Source organism: Chaetodon auriga, chromosome 3, assembly GCF_051107435.1.
Source record: "Chaetodon auriga isolate fChaAug3 chromosome 3, fChaAug3.hap1, whole genome shotgun sequence".
NCBI lineage: Eukaryota > Metazoa > Chordata > Actinopteri > Chaetodontiformes > Chaetodontidae > Chaetodon > Chaetodon auriga.
This window is the reverse complement of record NC_135076.1, coordinates 6063280-6081279: the sequence shown is the minus strand read 5'-3', so window position 1 is coordinate 6081279 and position 18000 is coordinate 6063280. Positions and strand designations below refer to the sequence as shown.

General features: G+C 40.0%; 2 protein-coding genes across 4 annotated transcripts in view; both read left to right on the top strand.

The window, feature by feature from the left end:
• Positions 1 to 2701, top strand: part of LOC143316510 (1-phosphatidylinositol 4,5-bisphosphate phosphodiesterase gamma-1-like) — a 30400-nt gene extending 27699 nt beyond the window's left edge. For all 3 annotated transcript variants that reach the window (XM_076724233.1, XM_076724234.1, XM_076724235.1), the window contains one exon: positions 292 to 2701. In XM_076724233.1, the coding sequence (XP_076580348.1) occupies positions 292 to 352 (61 nt within the window). In that variant the 3' untranslated portion in view covers positions 353 to 2701. The remainder of the gene's footprint in view (positions 1 to 291) is intronic.
• A 5281-nt stretch (positions 2702 to 7982) lies between these two features.
• Positions 7983 to 17293, top strand: LOC143318017 (alanine aminotransferase 2-like). Its single transcript, XM_076725900.1, has 11 exons — positions 7983 to 8196; positions 10976 to 11065; positions 11190 to 11295; positions 11411 to 11547; positions 12378 to 12621; positions 12703 to 12782; positions 12880 to 13016; positions 13654 to 13825; positions 14211 to 14366; positions 14873 to 14985; positions 15735 to 17293. Exons 1-11 carry the CDS (start codon positions 8098 to 8100, stop codon positions 15886 to 15888), a joined length of 1488 nt encoding a protein of 495 aa, XP_076582015.1. The 5' UTR covers positions 7983 to 8097; the 3' UTR covers positions 15889 to 17293.
• Positions 17294 to 18000: the final 707 nt, after the last annotated feature.

Sequence of the window (18000 nt, the reverse complement as noted above, 5' to 3'; positions counted from 1 at the left end):
GTGACTGATAACACAGCACAGACACCGAGGAATAAGATTCACAAACCCATTTAAACACCTATTTCAATTTCATGTGTTTTTGATAATAATTTGAAAGAAATCAATCGATTGTTTAATAATGTATATAGTGATCACTTGTAGCCCTGCTATTTTTGTGGGGTTGCAAGTCAAAATTATTTTCCAGTTATAGTCTTAACTAATCATTTGATCTACATAATGCAAGCAAATAGGAAAAAAAATGGCACATACAAAATAATCTTTTTTTTTTTTTTTTTTTTTTTGCTTTTGTAGGCTGATGGAGAAGAAGAGGAGGGAGAAGCTGAGGCAGCAGGTGGCAGCAAAGCGCAGCTAATCCTCCCATCCACCAGAGAGCACTAAAGTCCGACACAAACAGTTGCTGCCTCCAGTGCTGTGCAGTGACAGCCCGAGAGGACAACAGGCTGTCTGCAGCAGCAACATGCAATCCACTTATAACTGGAAACAAAAACATGATCCTTCACAATACCATGTGAGATTTTATTGCACACTCTTGTACTAATGGCAGAGGAAAAAGTGAGAGTCTAAGTGACAAACAGAAGCATCTCATGGACAAATAAAAAAAAAACCTCATTAAACTAAGCTATAAAAACAATCACAGACTGAAGGCTGAAACACATTAAGAGCAAATAAGACATGGTTTCCTCTCATGTCTTCATAGAAACAGATTTCTGATCCTGGTTAAAGCTGAAACAATTCATTGATCAGTCAATGGACAGAAAATTAATCTGCAACAATTTTGACAGTTAATCATTCAAGGCATTTTACAATGAAAAATGTCAAATATTTGCTGATTCCAGCTTTTCACTTCACTTTTCACAGAATTTGCTGCTTTTATTTGTGTTATGTGATTCATAAATAGATCATTTTTGGTTTGGGACAAGCTATTTCAAGATGCATCTTGAGCTTTAGTTAATAATAACAGGCATATTTCAGTATTTTCTGACATTTTCTGAACAGAATAGTTAGTCAGTTAATCGAGAAAATAAATATTAGTTGCAGCTTTAATCATGATGAGTCGGTCTGGACAAATTTCAGACACTTGATGTTGCAAATGTCAGCCAATTATCATAAATGTGCCGTTGACCAACTGCCACCACAAGAATCAAAAATGAATACAATTTTACTGACATTTTCAGCACATTCTGTCATTTCGTTTTACAACAAACATTAATGCTGTCCAGTAGGATAAAGATTACAAGCCAAAAAAAACATGCAAAAAATTTATCTTTTTGGCCTGGCTGCCTCTAGAAAGTGCAAATTCTTAGTGTCGATGGTGGCATAACGTGCCACGACACTGAAACTGATAACAAGTGATGGCTTTGGATATTAAGTTTGAAGCTCATAAAGTTCACTCTTACTGTGTTTTGGTCTTTAGTAGGAGAAAGAGGATATAAGGGAGAGGAAAACTCAGGTTACACAGATGGATGGAATCTAATAAACTCAGCTATTGGGATGGAAAAAGGGAGCAGTGGGCACACGTAGCAAAAAGTAAATATCGTATGTGCCTTTGATGTTGTGCTTTGTGGAGTATAATTACTCTTGTGTTGAACAGAGTAAAAGCAAACTGACTGCTTTCTCTACAACTGGAACAGCGGCCCTTTAAGGGAAAACTACTATCAACCTGGGGGAGGACTTCACTCGGTTGGCTCAGACCACTACTCATGAAATGGGTTTAAAAGGGATCTAAAACCTCCTAAAGTTCCTCCTTATCAAGACCAAGTCTTTTTGGGTTGATCACATGGACTCACGTCCCCAGGTGGCGGGGATGTCACAGTCGTTCCTGTTCTGCCTGGGAGAGCACAAACTGGACGAACAAATCCTCACCAAACCACACCCACAAGGTCTTTTAATACTTCTCCAAAGGGCTCTAAATTTATCTATACTACCTTCTAAGAGGACCGAGAACAGCGGGCAGGGGAGGAGGAAAGAGAAGACCACTTTCCTCACAGTGCCCCTGGGAAGTCACCTGCACGGGGGCTCAGGTGTGTTTGTCGCAGTCAGACACAAACACACATGTGCGACAACAAAGGGCTATCACAGAAAACTAACAGAGCACTCTTTTACGTGCCCGTTCAGATTTCTCTCACCTCACATCTGAACCTCACGACCAGGATCAGGTCCCATCATCTGGTTCTAATCAACAGATGTGGCTCAACTGGTTCGACTGCATGGCTTCATATTTAATAATCGCCCCAACCACACACACGCACGCACACACGCCCCTTCTGTAGCTACTTCACCTTCCCATCATCCTCCTGTCTAATTTTTCATTGTATATAGCTTCTTTTATTTATCAAACAGGGGCAGATCCTGTTTTCATAGATGAAAGAACGTACTAGAAGACTGATAATGGACTTCAGATTGAAGATACTATAACTTTCTGTAGAAATGAATATTGTGTACCTGGAGCTCCCTTTAAATGTCCCTGTAGACACAAACCTCTCTTTCTCCCTCTGCTACCGTTGCACTGGGTAGGGACTTCTATGCAAAGGTCGTCTTCTTGGCCTATAGACATTGTGTATTAGGCAATTTGAATCAAGTTGTGTTTTCTTTCCATATCTATGCTAATTGTCCAGTATTATTACTCTGCGTTACAAATCCTGTGCAAGTTTCCATTTAATAAAGCTCTTTCATGTACTTCCTGTGCACTCTTTTTCTTTCTGAAAAAAAAAAAAAAAAAAGTCACCCAAAAAGTGAACAGCTTTAATGAACAGCAGTTTTACTGTTTTTTTTTTTCATCTTAAAAGGTCTTAAAAGTGATGACATTTAAGCTTGTGCTCCCATGATTTTTCAACTTCCTCCCATCTTAAATGCAATACTACAAAAAAAATTGACAGCACATACAGTAAGAGTAACTTCGTCGTTGTTGTAACGTGTCTCTGTCTGGTCTATTGGAGCCTCTCTCTGCATTTCTCTCCGAAACCTAAATCATGGATTTGGTCAGCTGGTCTCTCAACGCAATTGATCAAATTTTCTCGACAAAGAGACTGGGTAAAGGAGAGCCCGTCTGCCCTGACGGAACGTTTGCAGCCAGATACATGATGGACTCCTGGGAGAAGTGGAGGATCATGTGCCTGTCGATCCTTTCCGTTGAGGATGTTGAAGACGTCTTCATTATTGGATTTATGATAACATGCTTTCTGCTGTCTGGAGTTGGCAGTTTCCTGATCTATCGCAAAGTTCGGAAGATATTGGCAGCACTTGTGGCAATCGAGAAGTTGCCCGTCTTGATTGAGGGAATGAGCAGGGCTGTAAACACTCAGATTCAAGTGATGTGTGAGCTCGGTCGCAAGCTGGATGCGATTCTTGATCAAAATCGCAAGCTGGATGCGATTCTTGATCAAAATCGCAAGCTGGATGTGATTCTTGATCAAAATCGCAGGCTGGCTGCAATTCCTGAACTCTTTCACAGAATGGATGCCAACTTGGAGAAGTTTTCAGCTCAGCTCGAGTGAAATTGGCCACCGACTTTGGATATATTTGAACAAAGACACTGGGAGACTCAGAGAGACTCAAAGGCAGACGGAAAATTTGCAGTGTCGGCCTGCCCCAAAACAATTGTTATCTTCATTGGCTCCCTGAGATAGCCGGCCTTCCCAAGGCCGGTGTCTCTCCACTCTCCTGCATGTTATGCAGACAAGATGCTCCGGCCTCATCTCCTCCCCCATCACCCCCCTACTCCTGTGAACTTTGTTTCTGGATCAGAACTCTCCGAGGCTACGGCTGTGTCTTCGTCATCAGTTATCAGACGGCAGAGATAATGGGTTGGACTGAGTGGAGATGAAGTACACGGGCTTACACATACACACACACGAAGACACATATGACACGCACACAACCTCCAACTCAACGCCTTCTTGGCTCCCACCCCCCTCCCTCCCTTGTTGCAGTTGCGAGGCACTCAAATGTGGCTGCGTGCACGCGCCCCCAGTGTCTGTACGGTGACACCTACCCTCCCCAACTCCCCCCCCCCCCCCCCCCCCCCCGCTGTCCCCCCCACAGGATCTTAGTTTGGGAGTTGCTTTTTTTTACCCTCTTCCCTCTTGTTTTTCCTCTTTCTCATCTAAGTAAACGTGGCGCTCTCCATGTGTGCGACCCACAGTTCTCCCGCTCCTGTCCTCCCCTGTTATGTGTCACTGTCTTTTTTGCATTTCTTGGACGGGATGGAACTGAAATGGAATTTCTCCTTCGGGGGACTAATAAAGGCATTCTGATTCTGATTCTGATTCTGAATGCTAACATGCAGATGTTAAGCAGATAAAATGTTAAATACTACAAATATTGAGTATACAGAGAGCGGAGCATTAGCGATAACAATTATGACAATATTTGAAATGTTTGCTGATAAACGATTAATCTTTGATAAATTAATTTTCTGTTGATGTCCTAATTGGTTAATCAACTAATGGTTGCAGCTCCATTTCAGTTACAGTACAAACTAGGGGATTACAAGCATTGTTTATAAAGGATGATAGCTCAGCTGTCAACCTATTTCAACAGAGTTTATAGATCATTAATGAATCATTAGTGTTTCCGTGGCTTCCTGGATCATGTAATAAGCTCTCAACTTTGTCTCCTGGCTGAGCTGAAAGCAGAGCTTTCAGTTAACTATCAGTGAGAGGAACTCAACTTTTAAATGCTACTACTTCACTGTGGCTCCTAATTGACTGATTTGGTGTTAAGAACTAGGATGTTTCACTTTCCAAATTTTTACAACAGGCGTGCATGCAAAGTCAACACATGAGATTTGCCCACAATGTCACAGAGGTTGAAAAATACCTGAATTTTCATTTAACAACTTTAATGCCAACTGTCACTTGTCACCCAGCCAATGTCATGGGAGACACCAGCTCAGAGACCTAAGGCTTAGGTTTTTCCATAAATGTCCCAAAACTGGTTTTGATAGCTGCCTTACAGTTTACTTTTCCTGACATGAAAAGTGAGAAGCTAAAGTCTGAAATTGTAAGCTAACTGAATTCCAATGTCAGCCTGTGTTCTATGGAATTGAGAATGACATTTCCCAGCACACCAGGAGTGCCGTGGTATACCTGTTGGAAATCAGCTACCACTAACTATTATTCTTGATATAACTCAATATATACATAAACACTGTTACCCAGGCACTGCAGTACAGGAGGCCTGTTCAGCCCTCACACCTGGGTAACATTGTGAAATCGTGGCTGTTGTGAAATGTTCACAGTTTTAGGTATAGGCACCAAAACTACTTTAAGTTTAAAAAACAATCAAGCTAGGAAAAGCCTTTCTGACACACAGTTTACCTCATGAAACGGTTGCAGTTCGATGAGGCTTAGACACAAAAAATAACTTGGTCAGGTTTAGGAAAAGGTTTCACTTTTGATTCCACACGGACATGAACCCTGGTCGCCTGGATGAAAGTCCTGCTTGTGACCCATCGTTTCTACATAGAGGAGACAAAACACGGACGCGAGATCAGGAAAATCAAGCACTGAGTAATTTCACAAGGTTAGAGCAATTCAGGAGCTGAGATAAAGTACCACATAGGACAACTGACAATCTGCCAAAGACTGGTGTGAAGGGCCAGGGTTTATATACTGTGTAGGTTGTGCTTGATGTACCTCAGTGTGCAGGTGGGCTGGCAGCAGGAGGGGAGCAGGTGGACCACGTCCAGTTCAACTCAGACACAGACAAAGACAGACAGATAGGGAGAGAGAGAGAACATACATGAAACACAGAGGGGAATGACAAAGCATTGGTATTTGACAGCCAGGGAGTGACACACAGCAACATGCAAAACAGGAATCTTACCTCTAAGATCTTTGGTGGCCTGGGTTGAAGGAAAGGGAAGGGAAACCTCTTTCGTTAACGGCAGCTCTCTTCTAAATTGTAACAGCTGTAAGCTAATATACAGCTGGAAATAGTTTAAGCTGCACGTAGGCCTATACTGCAACGGAAATGTCAATTTCAGAGTTTAGAGACAACCTGTAAGAGCCTGGTTCAGCTACACACAACCTGTAATTTTATGTCACTGAGGATTATCTAAAGAACATCTCAGTATTGCTACTGGCCCTTGATTTATCAAGTGAGGATTACAATTATAATTACTCATTTGGCAGACACTTTTATCCAAAGTGACGCACATGTGAATTCACACACTGATGGCACAGCATCGGGGACAGTTTTGGGGTTCAGTATCTTGCCCAAGGATACATATACATACATATTGTATGTATTATATGTATTATAACCCACCACTCTTCAGCACCATGGAGTCTTGAATGCCAGCCCCCTCCACAAAAGACAGACATCTTCTCCACGGCACCACTGTATCAATGACAACATGAAACAATGGATGTAAACATTATTCATTTGGTTCAGTCTGCACCATCCAACAAAGTCATCAACCAGACCTCTGTATTTCTCCTTCTGTTGTCCACTGGCATTTGTCCACCCACGATGGGAAAGTCACCGCTGAACCTCTGCAGGTGGCATGACTCCAAGTTATAATTGAAGTCAGTTTCTGAGGAACCTTCCCCTCAGGGGAGGGCTTCCAAGCAGGTTCCTCAGAAACTGTGGGAGGATCAGTTTCTTAAGGGTCTTCACCATGTGGGATGTCAGGGCCATGTTCTGCAATCATTAAAGACTTTGGGGTGCCCCTTTTTGGGTACCTGGACCAGGCATGACATCTTCCACAGTATGGAAAGCTTTTTGAGTGTGCAGCTCAGGCTGAAGATGTGCTGCAGGATTCCACATAGCTGTACAGCACATGACTTGATATGCTGCTTATGCAGTTGGACAGTCAGTAGCCTTTCCTGGGTGGAGTCTTTGGAGCCCTCTTCTTACCTGGCCAGCCGTGACGGCTGAGGGTGGAGGGGTGTATGTGCTGGTAGTATTTATTGGGGGGTAAGGGATCACTTTCAGGTTGGGCTGTTGAAACCCTGCATTTGGTTGACTGCCGGTGATGCTCCTCATGACTCTCCACACCTACAGGCTGTGAGAGGTTACTGGAGGAAAAAGGTGTGTTTGAAGGAGCAGGATATCAAACAATAAATCTACTGGCAAGCACTATCTGAGGTAAGACACAGACTGAGATACTTAAGAGCCTGCTCCTCCAGTCTCCACCCGCTCTGTCTATACTATGCTCACCCTGGAGGGTCTTTGTCTATGTTAATGTTGGTGGAGCTTTATTTTATTCTCCTGTGTAAATTTGCCTCGGCAGAAAAATTCCCACATACTCACTCATCAATGATGTGAGTCAAACATCCAACTGATGTTACAAAACTGACAGTAAAATTGGATTGACACTTTGAGGCATCTTTTGTCTGTTTTTCAACTATTTGGTGGCAGAAACTGATCACACGTGGATATTAAGTAAGCCCGTTTATGTCTTAATTTATCTGTTTACATCAGTGGAATGTAACTAATTACATTTAATCAAGTACTGTACTTGAGTCCAAATTTGAGGTACTGGTGCTTTACTGGACTATTCCTATTTTATGTAACTTTATCTGTCAATTCCACTACATCTCAGAAAAAAAATATCTTATCTTATAGATATATGATGAATATGATGCATTGCTGTATCTTAAACTACCCAACAGTTTATAGTGTAGTTGAAATGAGCTCAACCTTAAACATTTACAGCAGTAAAATACACATGAATGCAGCAGTAATATTATTCCAAAACCATCAGATATTAGCAGTAAAGTTATAATGATAATAATGGTATTAATTATTATCATTAATATTAACATTAATATTAATGTTGTTCATATTAATATTCATATTATGAATTAATTTGAACCCATCTCATCTGTTCCAGACAGAAGCACAAATGCAATGAGCTGAGAGAAAGAAAATGTGTTTTTTCTTAGGGAATCCCGATGCTGGGTTGATGATGTCATCAACCCACAGCTCACCTGTGTTCCCATGTGTTAAGAGACCAACTGTGCGCACACATGCACATACCACAGCACAGCACAGCACAGCACAGCACACCCTCATATTATCACGGAGACCTCACCTGTAGTGGTCTAGGAGCACTGATTCCACTGAAATCTTATCAATCACCCAGAAAAGATGCGTTCTGTGCGGGAGGTGAACCCCAGGGTGCGTGGGATCAGAGCCCCAACGAGCCTGCAAAGTGTGGCTGCACGCATCACAGAGGAGATCAGACAGGTGAGTTGGAAATGGAACACACCTGAACTAATCTGTTTCACTGTTTGAGTTCACCAAAGTGGTCTACAGAAGACGCGATGATGCACCTTTCAATGAATGAAACGACGTATTATCCTCTGTTCCTTTTTTTTTTTTTTCTTGACGATTATCAGCGGTGATGGAAGGCAAAGCTCTTCAGAACCTTACGTAAAAACAGCAATATTAGTGTGTAAAAACACTCTAATACAATTACAATCACTTATTTTATCCTTTAACTGCACCGCGGAGGCTACCTGAGTTTTCAAAGGTAAAAATTCTCTTGAAGAGTGGACCCTGTCAGTGTTATATTATCCGATACATCGTGTTATTGGATTGTTGTTAATGATATATTAACATATTTGCAGTATTTAACGTTGAGGGTCTGCTAAGCCTTAATTTTAACTACTTTACGTGGCCTTACAGGTGGGCAGTAAGCTGTAACAGTGCATCATATTTTATAGACTCATCACACGTTTTGTAATTAAAACTTGCAAATATAGGTATTTAATAACTATAGCGGTGTAAAAAAAAAACAAAAAAAACAAAACAAAACATAATTACGTTTTTCCTTCTGGGTGAGGTAAAATATTAAGCACTAAAAAATGGTAATACTCAGCAACCCAGAACATTAGAGAGCAGCCCACCCCCACCAAAAGTTGGATTGACTGCATTCTCTGCATTGACTGGTTGTGCAGAATGAACTGTTCACATGACTAAAACAGCCTGTGGATACTTCGGGTTTCTCTGTTCAAAACTGAACTACACCAACTTGTTTTTCTGTTCCAAAATGCCTCTGGCTGATTTTTTTTTTTTTTTTTTTTTTTTTTAAAAAGAAGACCTGTAGATGATAAACCAGAAACGAAAAACTGATGGGCACATACTGTACACTGTCACACTTGGGGACAGGTCCTGGGTCAACACTTTACTTTTTCAGCAGCTAATCATCAACTTTGCTTTTGTCTTTTCAAGGTAGATAGTTAAATCAAGTATTACAGAGCTATTTGACAACCAAAATATAGGTTGCATTTACACTTTGTTATTTGGATTTTTAAAGAGTATGTTTCATTCTTGAGGTTTATGAAAAAGGGCTTTTAGGATGAGTTTGGAAGCTGGAGTTTGCTCTGCCTTTTATGTGGTGTCTTTGATTGTATTTGGCACAGGAATACTGACCTTAATACCACTTGGCCCTTCACAGCGAAATGCCGCTAAAGAATGGGATTCTACAGTCGCATGTATAGATGCCCCATACTGCTGGGTAGTTAGCTCATTGACGACTCAGAGCAATGAATGTACTCAGCAAGGAAAATGCGGCTCCCAAAACCTTTTGGGAACATTATTTTTTGGTTGTGGGAATGTTCCCTAGATGTTGCATTTCCGATGTAAAAAAACAAAGTCATTGTTGTGTTCCCATAATGTTCTGCTGTTAGTTTAAGGTTTGGAGTTGGGTACAGCTCCAATTTTTCCAGACTATCTGCTCATTCATGCTTTCAGATGGAAAGCCCATTCAAACATTAAAATGTTCAACATCCTTCGGTCATTATGTGATTCATTAAACTTGTCAGTCCCATTCATGCTAAGTAGACCTTTCCCCACTTTTCCAACTCTTCATATGCCATCAGCTACGTCTTCATACAAAGTTAAGCCAGCTGTGCAGTTTAGCTCCCATCTCCAAGCTTACTCTCTTTCCCTATTGATTCCTATTCAAGATCAATATTCAAATCAATATTCCTTTATTTGTCCCGTGAGGGGAAATTCCTATTCACATGCCTTCAGTTGTTGCCTGCTCATTTTTACCTTAAGCCAGAAACTTTATTTAAACCTTAGAATATCCCAAATCTTTCATACATTATTGGCATTATTGAACATTTACTGCAGCAGCAAAACAGTTTAGCGTTAGCTTTTCAACATCCATCATTCACACTTCTTGATGTTGAATAAATGTTGGATTTTCAACTGCAAGTGGCTGAATTAATATTGATTCAACCACCGTCTGTAGTTACATTTCAGCTGATTATATATTGAGACAATGTAGTGAAACAATATTGATTCAACCGTCATCCAAAGGGCGGTCTCCATCATCTTTTAGATGATCCAAATTGAAACAATTCAAATATTTAATAAACATTTTGTTCTTTGACATATTTTGCAGATAGTCTAGGCAATTACCAAGGCAAGGCTTTTATAAGAAGTGAATGTTTTCCCTTTAAAACAAGTTATCATGAGGTTTCTCCTGAAATACATAGCTTACAAATTTGAAATTAAGAAATACAACATCCCTAGAATGCTGTGCTATGTATGAGGTGGTCCAGATTTTTAAAACACACACACACATTACACACTAAACCATGTATTATTGGCAGATATTTACACTTCAGTTACTGGATGCTGAATAATTAGAGGCGTTGAAGGTAAAATCTATTATTTCTCACAGCTTTCCAGGGTTGAGTGTCCTAGATACTTTGGACATGTATTTAGTTTTTGTCTTGATTTCATTGTGGGAAAAAAACAACAAATGTTTCATGTCATAATTTTTGTTGAAGAAATGAACACTGCTAATACAGAATGTACACATAATACTATCGCTTTGAGTGAAATCAGGTGCTCTTACATAACAAACTTCTGAAAGCTTAAGGAGGTGAAATAAAAGGAGGGAAATTGGATATTAGGCAGTTAAAGAAATGGAAGGATGAAACTAGACTGTCAGGGTTGAAAAATACATCCAGCATGAACTTGTATCTAATTCACACTGTGTTCTTCTCAGGGAGCAAAGAAACCCTTCAAGAAGGTGATTGATATCAGTGCAGGTGATCCCCACCATGCAGGAATGGCTCCCATCTCATTTGTTCGGCAGGTTGGTGTTTTTATATTTGTGAATGTTTGTCCCTGCTGCACCTCCTGTCTTGATCCCCTGTGATCAGTCTGACAGCTACAAACTGAGTCGCTCTGTGCCTGTCATTCCCTATTTGCTTCCTCAGGTGTTGGCAGTGTGTTTGTATCCTGAGCTCCTCAAAGAACAGAGCCTTCCTCTGGATGTCAGGCAGAGGGCACAGAAGCTTCTAGGTGCCTGTGGAGGGAGTGTGGGTGAGAATGAATTGCAATAATTTATTTGAAGATGTTTGGCCCAAAATAGTTCATGGAATTTCTTTGACTGGCACCTCTGCTCTCATGGCTCCTCTATCCACCTTGTGGTTGACAGGTTCATACTCCACAACGTCCCGTGGTATACCACATATCCAGCAAATTATTGCTGAGTTCATCATGAGGCGAGATGGTGGAGTGACTTCACACCCAGAAAACATCATCATCTCTAGCGGTTGTCAGAAGAGTCTGTCCGTATGTTGTTTGGAGCATCTGCATAGTTCATTATGAATGAAAGTCTATTAATCAGCTTAGAAAACATATAGATAGACTGAGTCTACATGCATGCTACAAGTCTGTGAATCATGTTAACATATGCAAATTAGCACTAAATGCAATGCACAGTTGAGTGATGGAATTCCATTTGTTTTGCAGGTATTTAGTCATTAATCAAAGTATTGGACTGGTTACAATTTGCCTGATGATGGCGCTATTTGAACAGTCAAAGATCACCAAAGTTATTACAGTTAATCATGTGGGAGCAAGAATGTCTGCACCAAATTTCCGGGCAATCCATCCAATGAATGCTGAGACATTTCAATCAAAACCTCAAACATAAACATCACTGGATATGCTCTCTGTGATTAGTGCTAAATTGCATTTTAGTAAATGTTTACATGTTAATACGCTTAACTAAGACAGTAAACATCCTAAACATTACCTGCTGAACACTGGCATGTTAAACATTGTCATCGTGACCATATTAGCATAACAACAACTTACATTTTGAAAAAAAAAGTTCACTTTTTTATTGGCAAAAGATTTGCAACACTCACACTACATTTTTTACTTAACCACAACTTGTTAATTATTGGAATTCTTATAATGCTGTAATTGTAACCTGGCTGTAGAACATGTCAGTCTGTCCATCAGTGATAATCTTGTCTTGTTAACAGCAACCAACATAGTTGGGAAAAAGAAAAGAAGTTCCACACTCTTATTCTAAATACAAAACGTACTATAATGTAGAATGAAAGCATATATTTTTACATGTTGTTAATTATATTGTTCTTTATTGTGTTAAGCTGGTTTTGCACCTGATGAGCAGTGGTGAGGGGGAGACCCAGACAGGTGTGTTGACCCCGATGCCCTGCCCACACACTCTGCCAATGTTGCTGGATATGTCTGGAGTGACATTGGTGCCGTATCAGCTGATGGAGGACCAAGGCTGGGCTTTAGACCTGGACGAGCTGCACCAAGCTTTGAAGAAGGCAAAAGGTCACTGCAAGCCCAGAGCCATTTACATCAGCAACCCAGGAAACCCCACAGGTAAACTGCATGCAGTATCCACATTGACTCATCTCCCTACCTCCCCTCCCCTTTGATACTCACTACTGTTTGTCCTGATAGGTCATGTGCAAGATAAGAAAACAATACAGGAAGTGATTCATTTTGCTGCAACTGAGGGCCTCATCTTGTTGGCTGAAGAGGTGATCACAAGCTGCGCAAGACTCTAAAACATTTTGTTGATCTGTTTTCAGTCTCACACATTAACTCCCTTTTTTCATGTCCTTTTTCACCTTCTAGGTATACCAGGACAGTGTGTATGGACAGGACAAAGAGTTTATTTCCTATAAGAAAGTCCTGTTTGAGATGGAAAAAAAGTACTCACAGACAGTAGAGTTGATTTCCTTCCACAGCATATCCACTGCCTGCATGGGAGAGTGAGTATCACAAATATAGACATTGCCTCACAAGTTGAAATGTACCAACTTGAGGTTATAATGTTTCAATTTACAAAACTTTGCGACTCCAGAAACAAGAGGAAAATAAGGAAGAGAATGACTAACTAACTTGTACACCACAAATTTGAAGCAGCAAATATATTTTGAAATAAACATAATGCTGCTCTGATTTTTGTCAGTATGACAAGAAAAGGTTTGAAATGAACTTTTTTTTTTTTTTAACATGATGTTGCAATTTAACCATGATTGTACTTACGTCTAGCCAAGTTAAACCACTTGATCATGGCCATGGAAAGATAAGTAATCTGGTTGTATAATTACAAAAGTCAACGTGACATCAGGTTAAAAATATTTAACCAAAACATAATATCTCCTGTTCTGAATTAACCAAGCCTAGTGTCAAAGTCTTGACTTTTTATGCCCAACATCCATCCCAATCGCCTACCTACAACTTTGCCAGTGAACCAAATAAACATAGCATATGGCTGTAATAAATTCCTGTGTCCCAGTTCTTGTGAATAAAGTGCGGTGAAACTTTCCCTTTAAGTTTAGACTGAATGCACCTTCAGCGTAAGAAGAGACTGACTATCTTTTCTGTGCTCACCCTGTGTTTTAGGTGTGGTCTGAGAGGAGGTTATATGGAGGCAATCAACTTGGACCCAGCAGTCAATGAATACTTCAGAAATATGCAGAGCACTTCCAGCCCTCCAGTTTTGCCTCAGCTCTGTCTGGAGACAATGGTCAATCCACCCTCACCTGGAGATCCTTCCTATGAAACATACACAAAGGTAAGGGGAAAGTCTGCCAAATCAGCAGTAAACTCAACATGTGGCCTATGAAGTTGAAGGGAAAACATATAAGCAAACAGCTGCTTATTTATACATCCAGCAGACATGAAGCCACATCAGCATTTATGAGTCGTATTTCTGGTCAATCGACAATCTAAGCTCATTGTTCACTCAACTGGCAGCTCTGTTTACCTCAGGCAAGCCTGTCACCAAGAAATTCTGTTATACATAACTTGCATTCATAATGACACACCGGTGACAAACATTAGACAAGTGCTGTCAGTGCCTCAACATAACCATGGCGTTTTTAAGGGACTCTCCAGACCGAGCTCTTATGCTTTTACGAATGGTAACCAGTGTTTGCCCTTTTTTTTCTCAATCAAAGGAGATTCTTCACATTCAGACAACTCTGGCCAAGAATGCTCAGCGTGCCTGTGAGCTCCTGAATGATCTACCAGGGATGAGCTGCCAGCCAGCAATGGCGGGAGTCTTTCTTTATGCCCGTCTGCATTTGCCACCTAAGATGAGAGAGGAGGCCAAGGTCAGAGGACAGTTATTGGCTGCAGTACTTCCTGTTGCTATAATAGATCACATCATTAATGTTTGTAAACCGAAAGTGAAAAGCAAATATCTTCAGTTATGGCCAGCTGAGAAATACTCAAAATGTAAAATTCTTAGTTAAGTTATAAATGTGAATATAGGGATTATTTATAAGGTAAAAAATGAACACACACACACACACACACACACACACACACACACACACACAAGTAGCTCTCTAATGTGATGGTTAAAAAGCACAAATACAGCAAAAAATATTTTCTTCTTCACAGGCATCACTGGTGATAAGAAATGATTTAATATGAATCCCTGTTGTGCAAAAAAATCTATTATTACACATTGCAACGCTGTATTTTTAACAGTAATTGGATCACTGGCTGACTTCGAATCAGGACAATCTCTTCAGAACCACATGCTCTCACTGGTCAGAAGTCATGAAGAGATTCCTTGCGGTTGGTACAAGAATCTGTTATTGATTGATTTCAGGCGTTGGGAATGGAGGCAGATGTGTTTTACTGCCAGATGCTACTGGAGGAGGAAGGGCTGTGTTTGGGAGTGGGCTGTGAGAACGGACAAGAAGATCAGAACTACCATATCAGGTGAGGGAAACAGCTGTGTGTGTGTGGGTGTTGAGTTTCAGACTTCCAGACTGAGGACAGTTTTGGAACTGCTGGAAAGTGAGGATATTCTGGGAAAAGCAGGATATTTTTCAAAGTGAGGACACTTTATTTTCACTTTATGCAAGTTTTAAGGAAAATTAAGATACTTTGGAACATGAGAACATTTCTGAGATTTTAGAGAATGAGGGAATATTTGGCACAGGGTATGTCTATATTTTTTGGAATTGGAATTGGAAAACAGTGTCACCTGTGGAAACTGAGGACACTTTGAAATTTAAGTAAACTTTTAGAAAAAGTTCACTTAGTGAATGTTTTGGGAAAATTCTGGAAAGTGCTGGAAAGGTTCAAGGTCTAATCTTTCAGGATAACTGAAGAGCATCTTTAAGAGCCTTTCTATTAATTTATATCTATTTTATTTGTTTTTTTCATGGTGAGGCTATATTGTGAAGCTGTGTTACTTACGGCCTGTATTCACAGCTGCTGTACAATTAAAGGTATTATCATGATCATTATCTAATTCAGTATGTTTGTGCACAATGAATCTGTCCTCTGAGGGAATGTCGCTGATACAGGATGCTCTCCTGCCTGAGGATCAGTGTGTAATACCTGTTGAACACTGACAAAAGTAAAGACAGGTCACAGTCAGTGACTGCTGCTTGAAGCACAGGTCTGTCTGTATGTCCTGTACATGTTACTGCAGTGTTCTGTGTGTTTTCTTTCCCTTACAGGCTGTGTGTTTTGGCTCCTCCTGCCACCCTGGAGGAGGTCTTGGCATGCCTTCGTTCTTTCCACCTGCGCCTGCTGGACAGATTTTCCTTACAGAAATCTCAAGGACACACACTTAAAATAGCGAGACAGGATTTACACCTCCAATGGCAGTAACACTGTCTTTAACTGTTGATCTTTTAATGACTTAAAATCTATACTGTTAGTAACAAGAATGATTTATTTCTTGATCCCCCAAAGAAATATATCTCAAATCCTTGATGAGAACTAATTCAATCCCTGACAACATAATATTAATATGTGTGTTACATATGAAAACTTAAATGTAATACTTCATAATAACTTTTGAAACTGAAGATGTAAGCTGTCCAATGACATTTTTCTGAATGTATCCTCACCATATAAATAACAACCTAAACTAAAAATACAACACTGAATATGTGTGATTAACTTTAACTATTTGTGCTGGTTGAATCATCCTTAACAATAAGAGGTCTGGTTGATGAGTCTACATGTAACTTTTAAGAAGCTGCAGTTTTGGGCTTGTCTAAATGCTCCAATGTGAGATATATCAGTGCCACAACTGCATCGTCTGTGCTACAATTTCACTTACATGCACGCTGGTAAGTGTCCAGTTTGCTGCCCACACACTTGGTGAGCTTCTGAACCCTGAATCTTTCTAGGTTTTCATCATAATAGTACAACAAATATGAGGGCCACAAAAGACATAATATTTTAAGGGAAAAAACTGAATATTGCCTCTGTCTTAGTAAGCAGAGGAGAACATTCTGTCTTTTATGTGTCAATTGAGAGATGTTGCTGACCTGAATGTACTGATTTCACCAATAAATACCTGAGCTCATTATCAGAGAAAATGAAACCAGTTACATGATGCATGAGTCGATAACCACATGTGTTTTGAAGCAGCAGCTGGAGTCCAGCAGGGACCTGGTTTTCAACAGTTACAGTAACCAAGGTCTGCCTTTGCCTTCGAAACTAACTGTTTGAAAACGCTTCTGATCGGCATACATGTGTTCATGATGTGGCTTATTGTCCACACAAATCTGAACTTCACCACCCCCATAACCTCCTGTAACCACCTTCCCTCAGCTTTTCAATGGGAATCATTCTGGAGTAGAGACAGTCCCAAACCGAGCAAAGATGAAAATTCAGTATGAAAAAGCAAACTAGTTGCAAAGTAGCAGTCATTGTGGACCTCTCACTCAAACTTATGATCAAACTGACTTTCAGCTCACACCAAAGACTGCTGAGAGTTCCAGGAAGTCACCTTGTTGTGGAAAGATGATTGAAATAGACTGGAGAGGAACTAAAAACAGCTCAGCTGCTGGGAGTTTTTTAGTTTCTGTGAAGGTTTCGAGACTCTGGACAACATGAACATTAATTAAATGAAAAACTTTTAATGTTTAACAGCCAAATCAATTTATTAATTAGCATCCACATTTTCATTGAGCCTTTACTCCATCACAGTTGATTTTAAGGCTGGTTAACTATGATGTAACTAAAACTAATTCTGTGTGATTGTGATTAAAGATTCTTATTTATTCATGTGTTCACTTGTTTTTCATTAAATTCAATTAAAAGAACTTTATTTATAAAAAGTACATGCAGCAGAGCACACTCACACACATACACATAAACATATACATATACACACATATCCCAATTTATAAAAGGTATAGAGTGCATATGCACAGAGTGTGTAGTAACAATTTAAAGAGCTCCAGTCATTGCTGAGCACATCAGTGATTTCAGGTTATATGATATTGTGTGGTAGATTGTGTATATTTGTCTAATTAATTCAAGCTAAGAAAATGTGTATTTAATTCCAAATCAAATATAGTTTGAAGATTTTTTTTTAGCCAAAAACAAACAAACAAACAAAAACAAGTAATCACTTTGAGTCAGTTCTGCATTGTGGATTCTTTTTCTCAGATTTTCTTCTTGTCCAGCAACAAAAGCTCCATTAACTTATGGTGATGTGTTTATTGATCACTGTAGGATTGTTATTTCACACTCCCATCCCCTCGTAGTATACCAAAGTGTAAATAACCACCAGAAGTCTTGGAGTCAATTATTTTGTTTTATTTCCTTGTTCTGGTTCTGGAGGGGTTGTGTAAGGACAGGTGAAACACATGCAGCAGGTAACAGAGTTTCCCAGGTCAAAGATTGGACTGTGTGGGTGCATTTGTGTGTTTATCTCTGATGACTGTTCAGTTTTGAGAGTATAAAAGCCGTAAAACACAGTCA

What these genes read in the sequence shown, in the direction of transcription:
- LOC143318017 (XM_076725900.1), top strand. Translation starts at nt 8,098, where the DNA reads ATGCGTTCTGTGCGGGAGGTGAACCCCAGGGTGCGTGGGATCAGAGCC. An exon ending in CCATCTCATTTGTTCGGCAG is followed by an intron (nt 11,066 to 11,189) that starts GTTGGTGTTTTT and finishes TTGCTTCCTCAG; the next exon opens with GTGTTGGCAGTGTGTTTGTA. An exon ending in GTTGTCAGAAGAGTCTGTCC is followed by an intron (nt 11,548 to 12,377) that starts GTATGTTGTTTG and finishes TATTGTGTTAAG; the next exon opens with CTGGTTTTGCACCTGATGAG.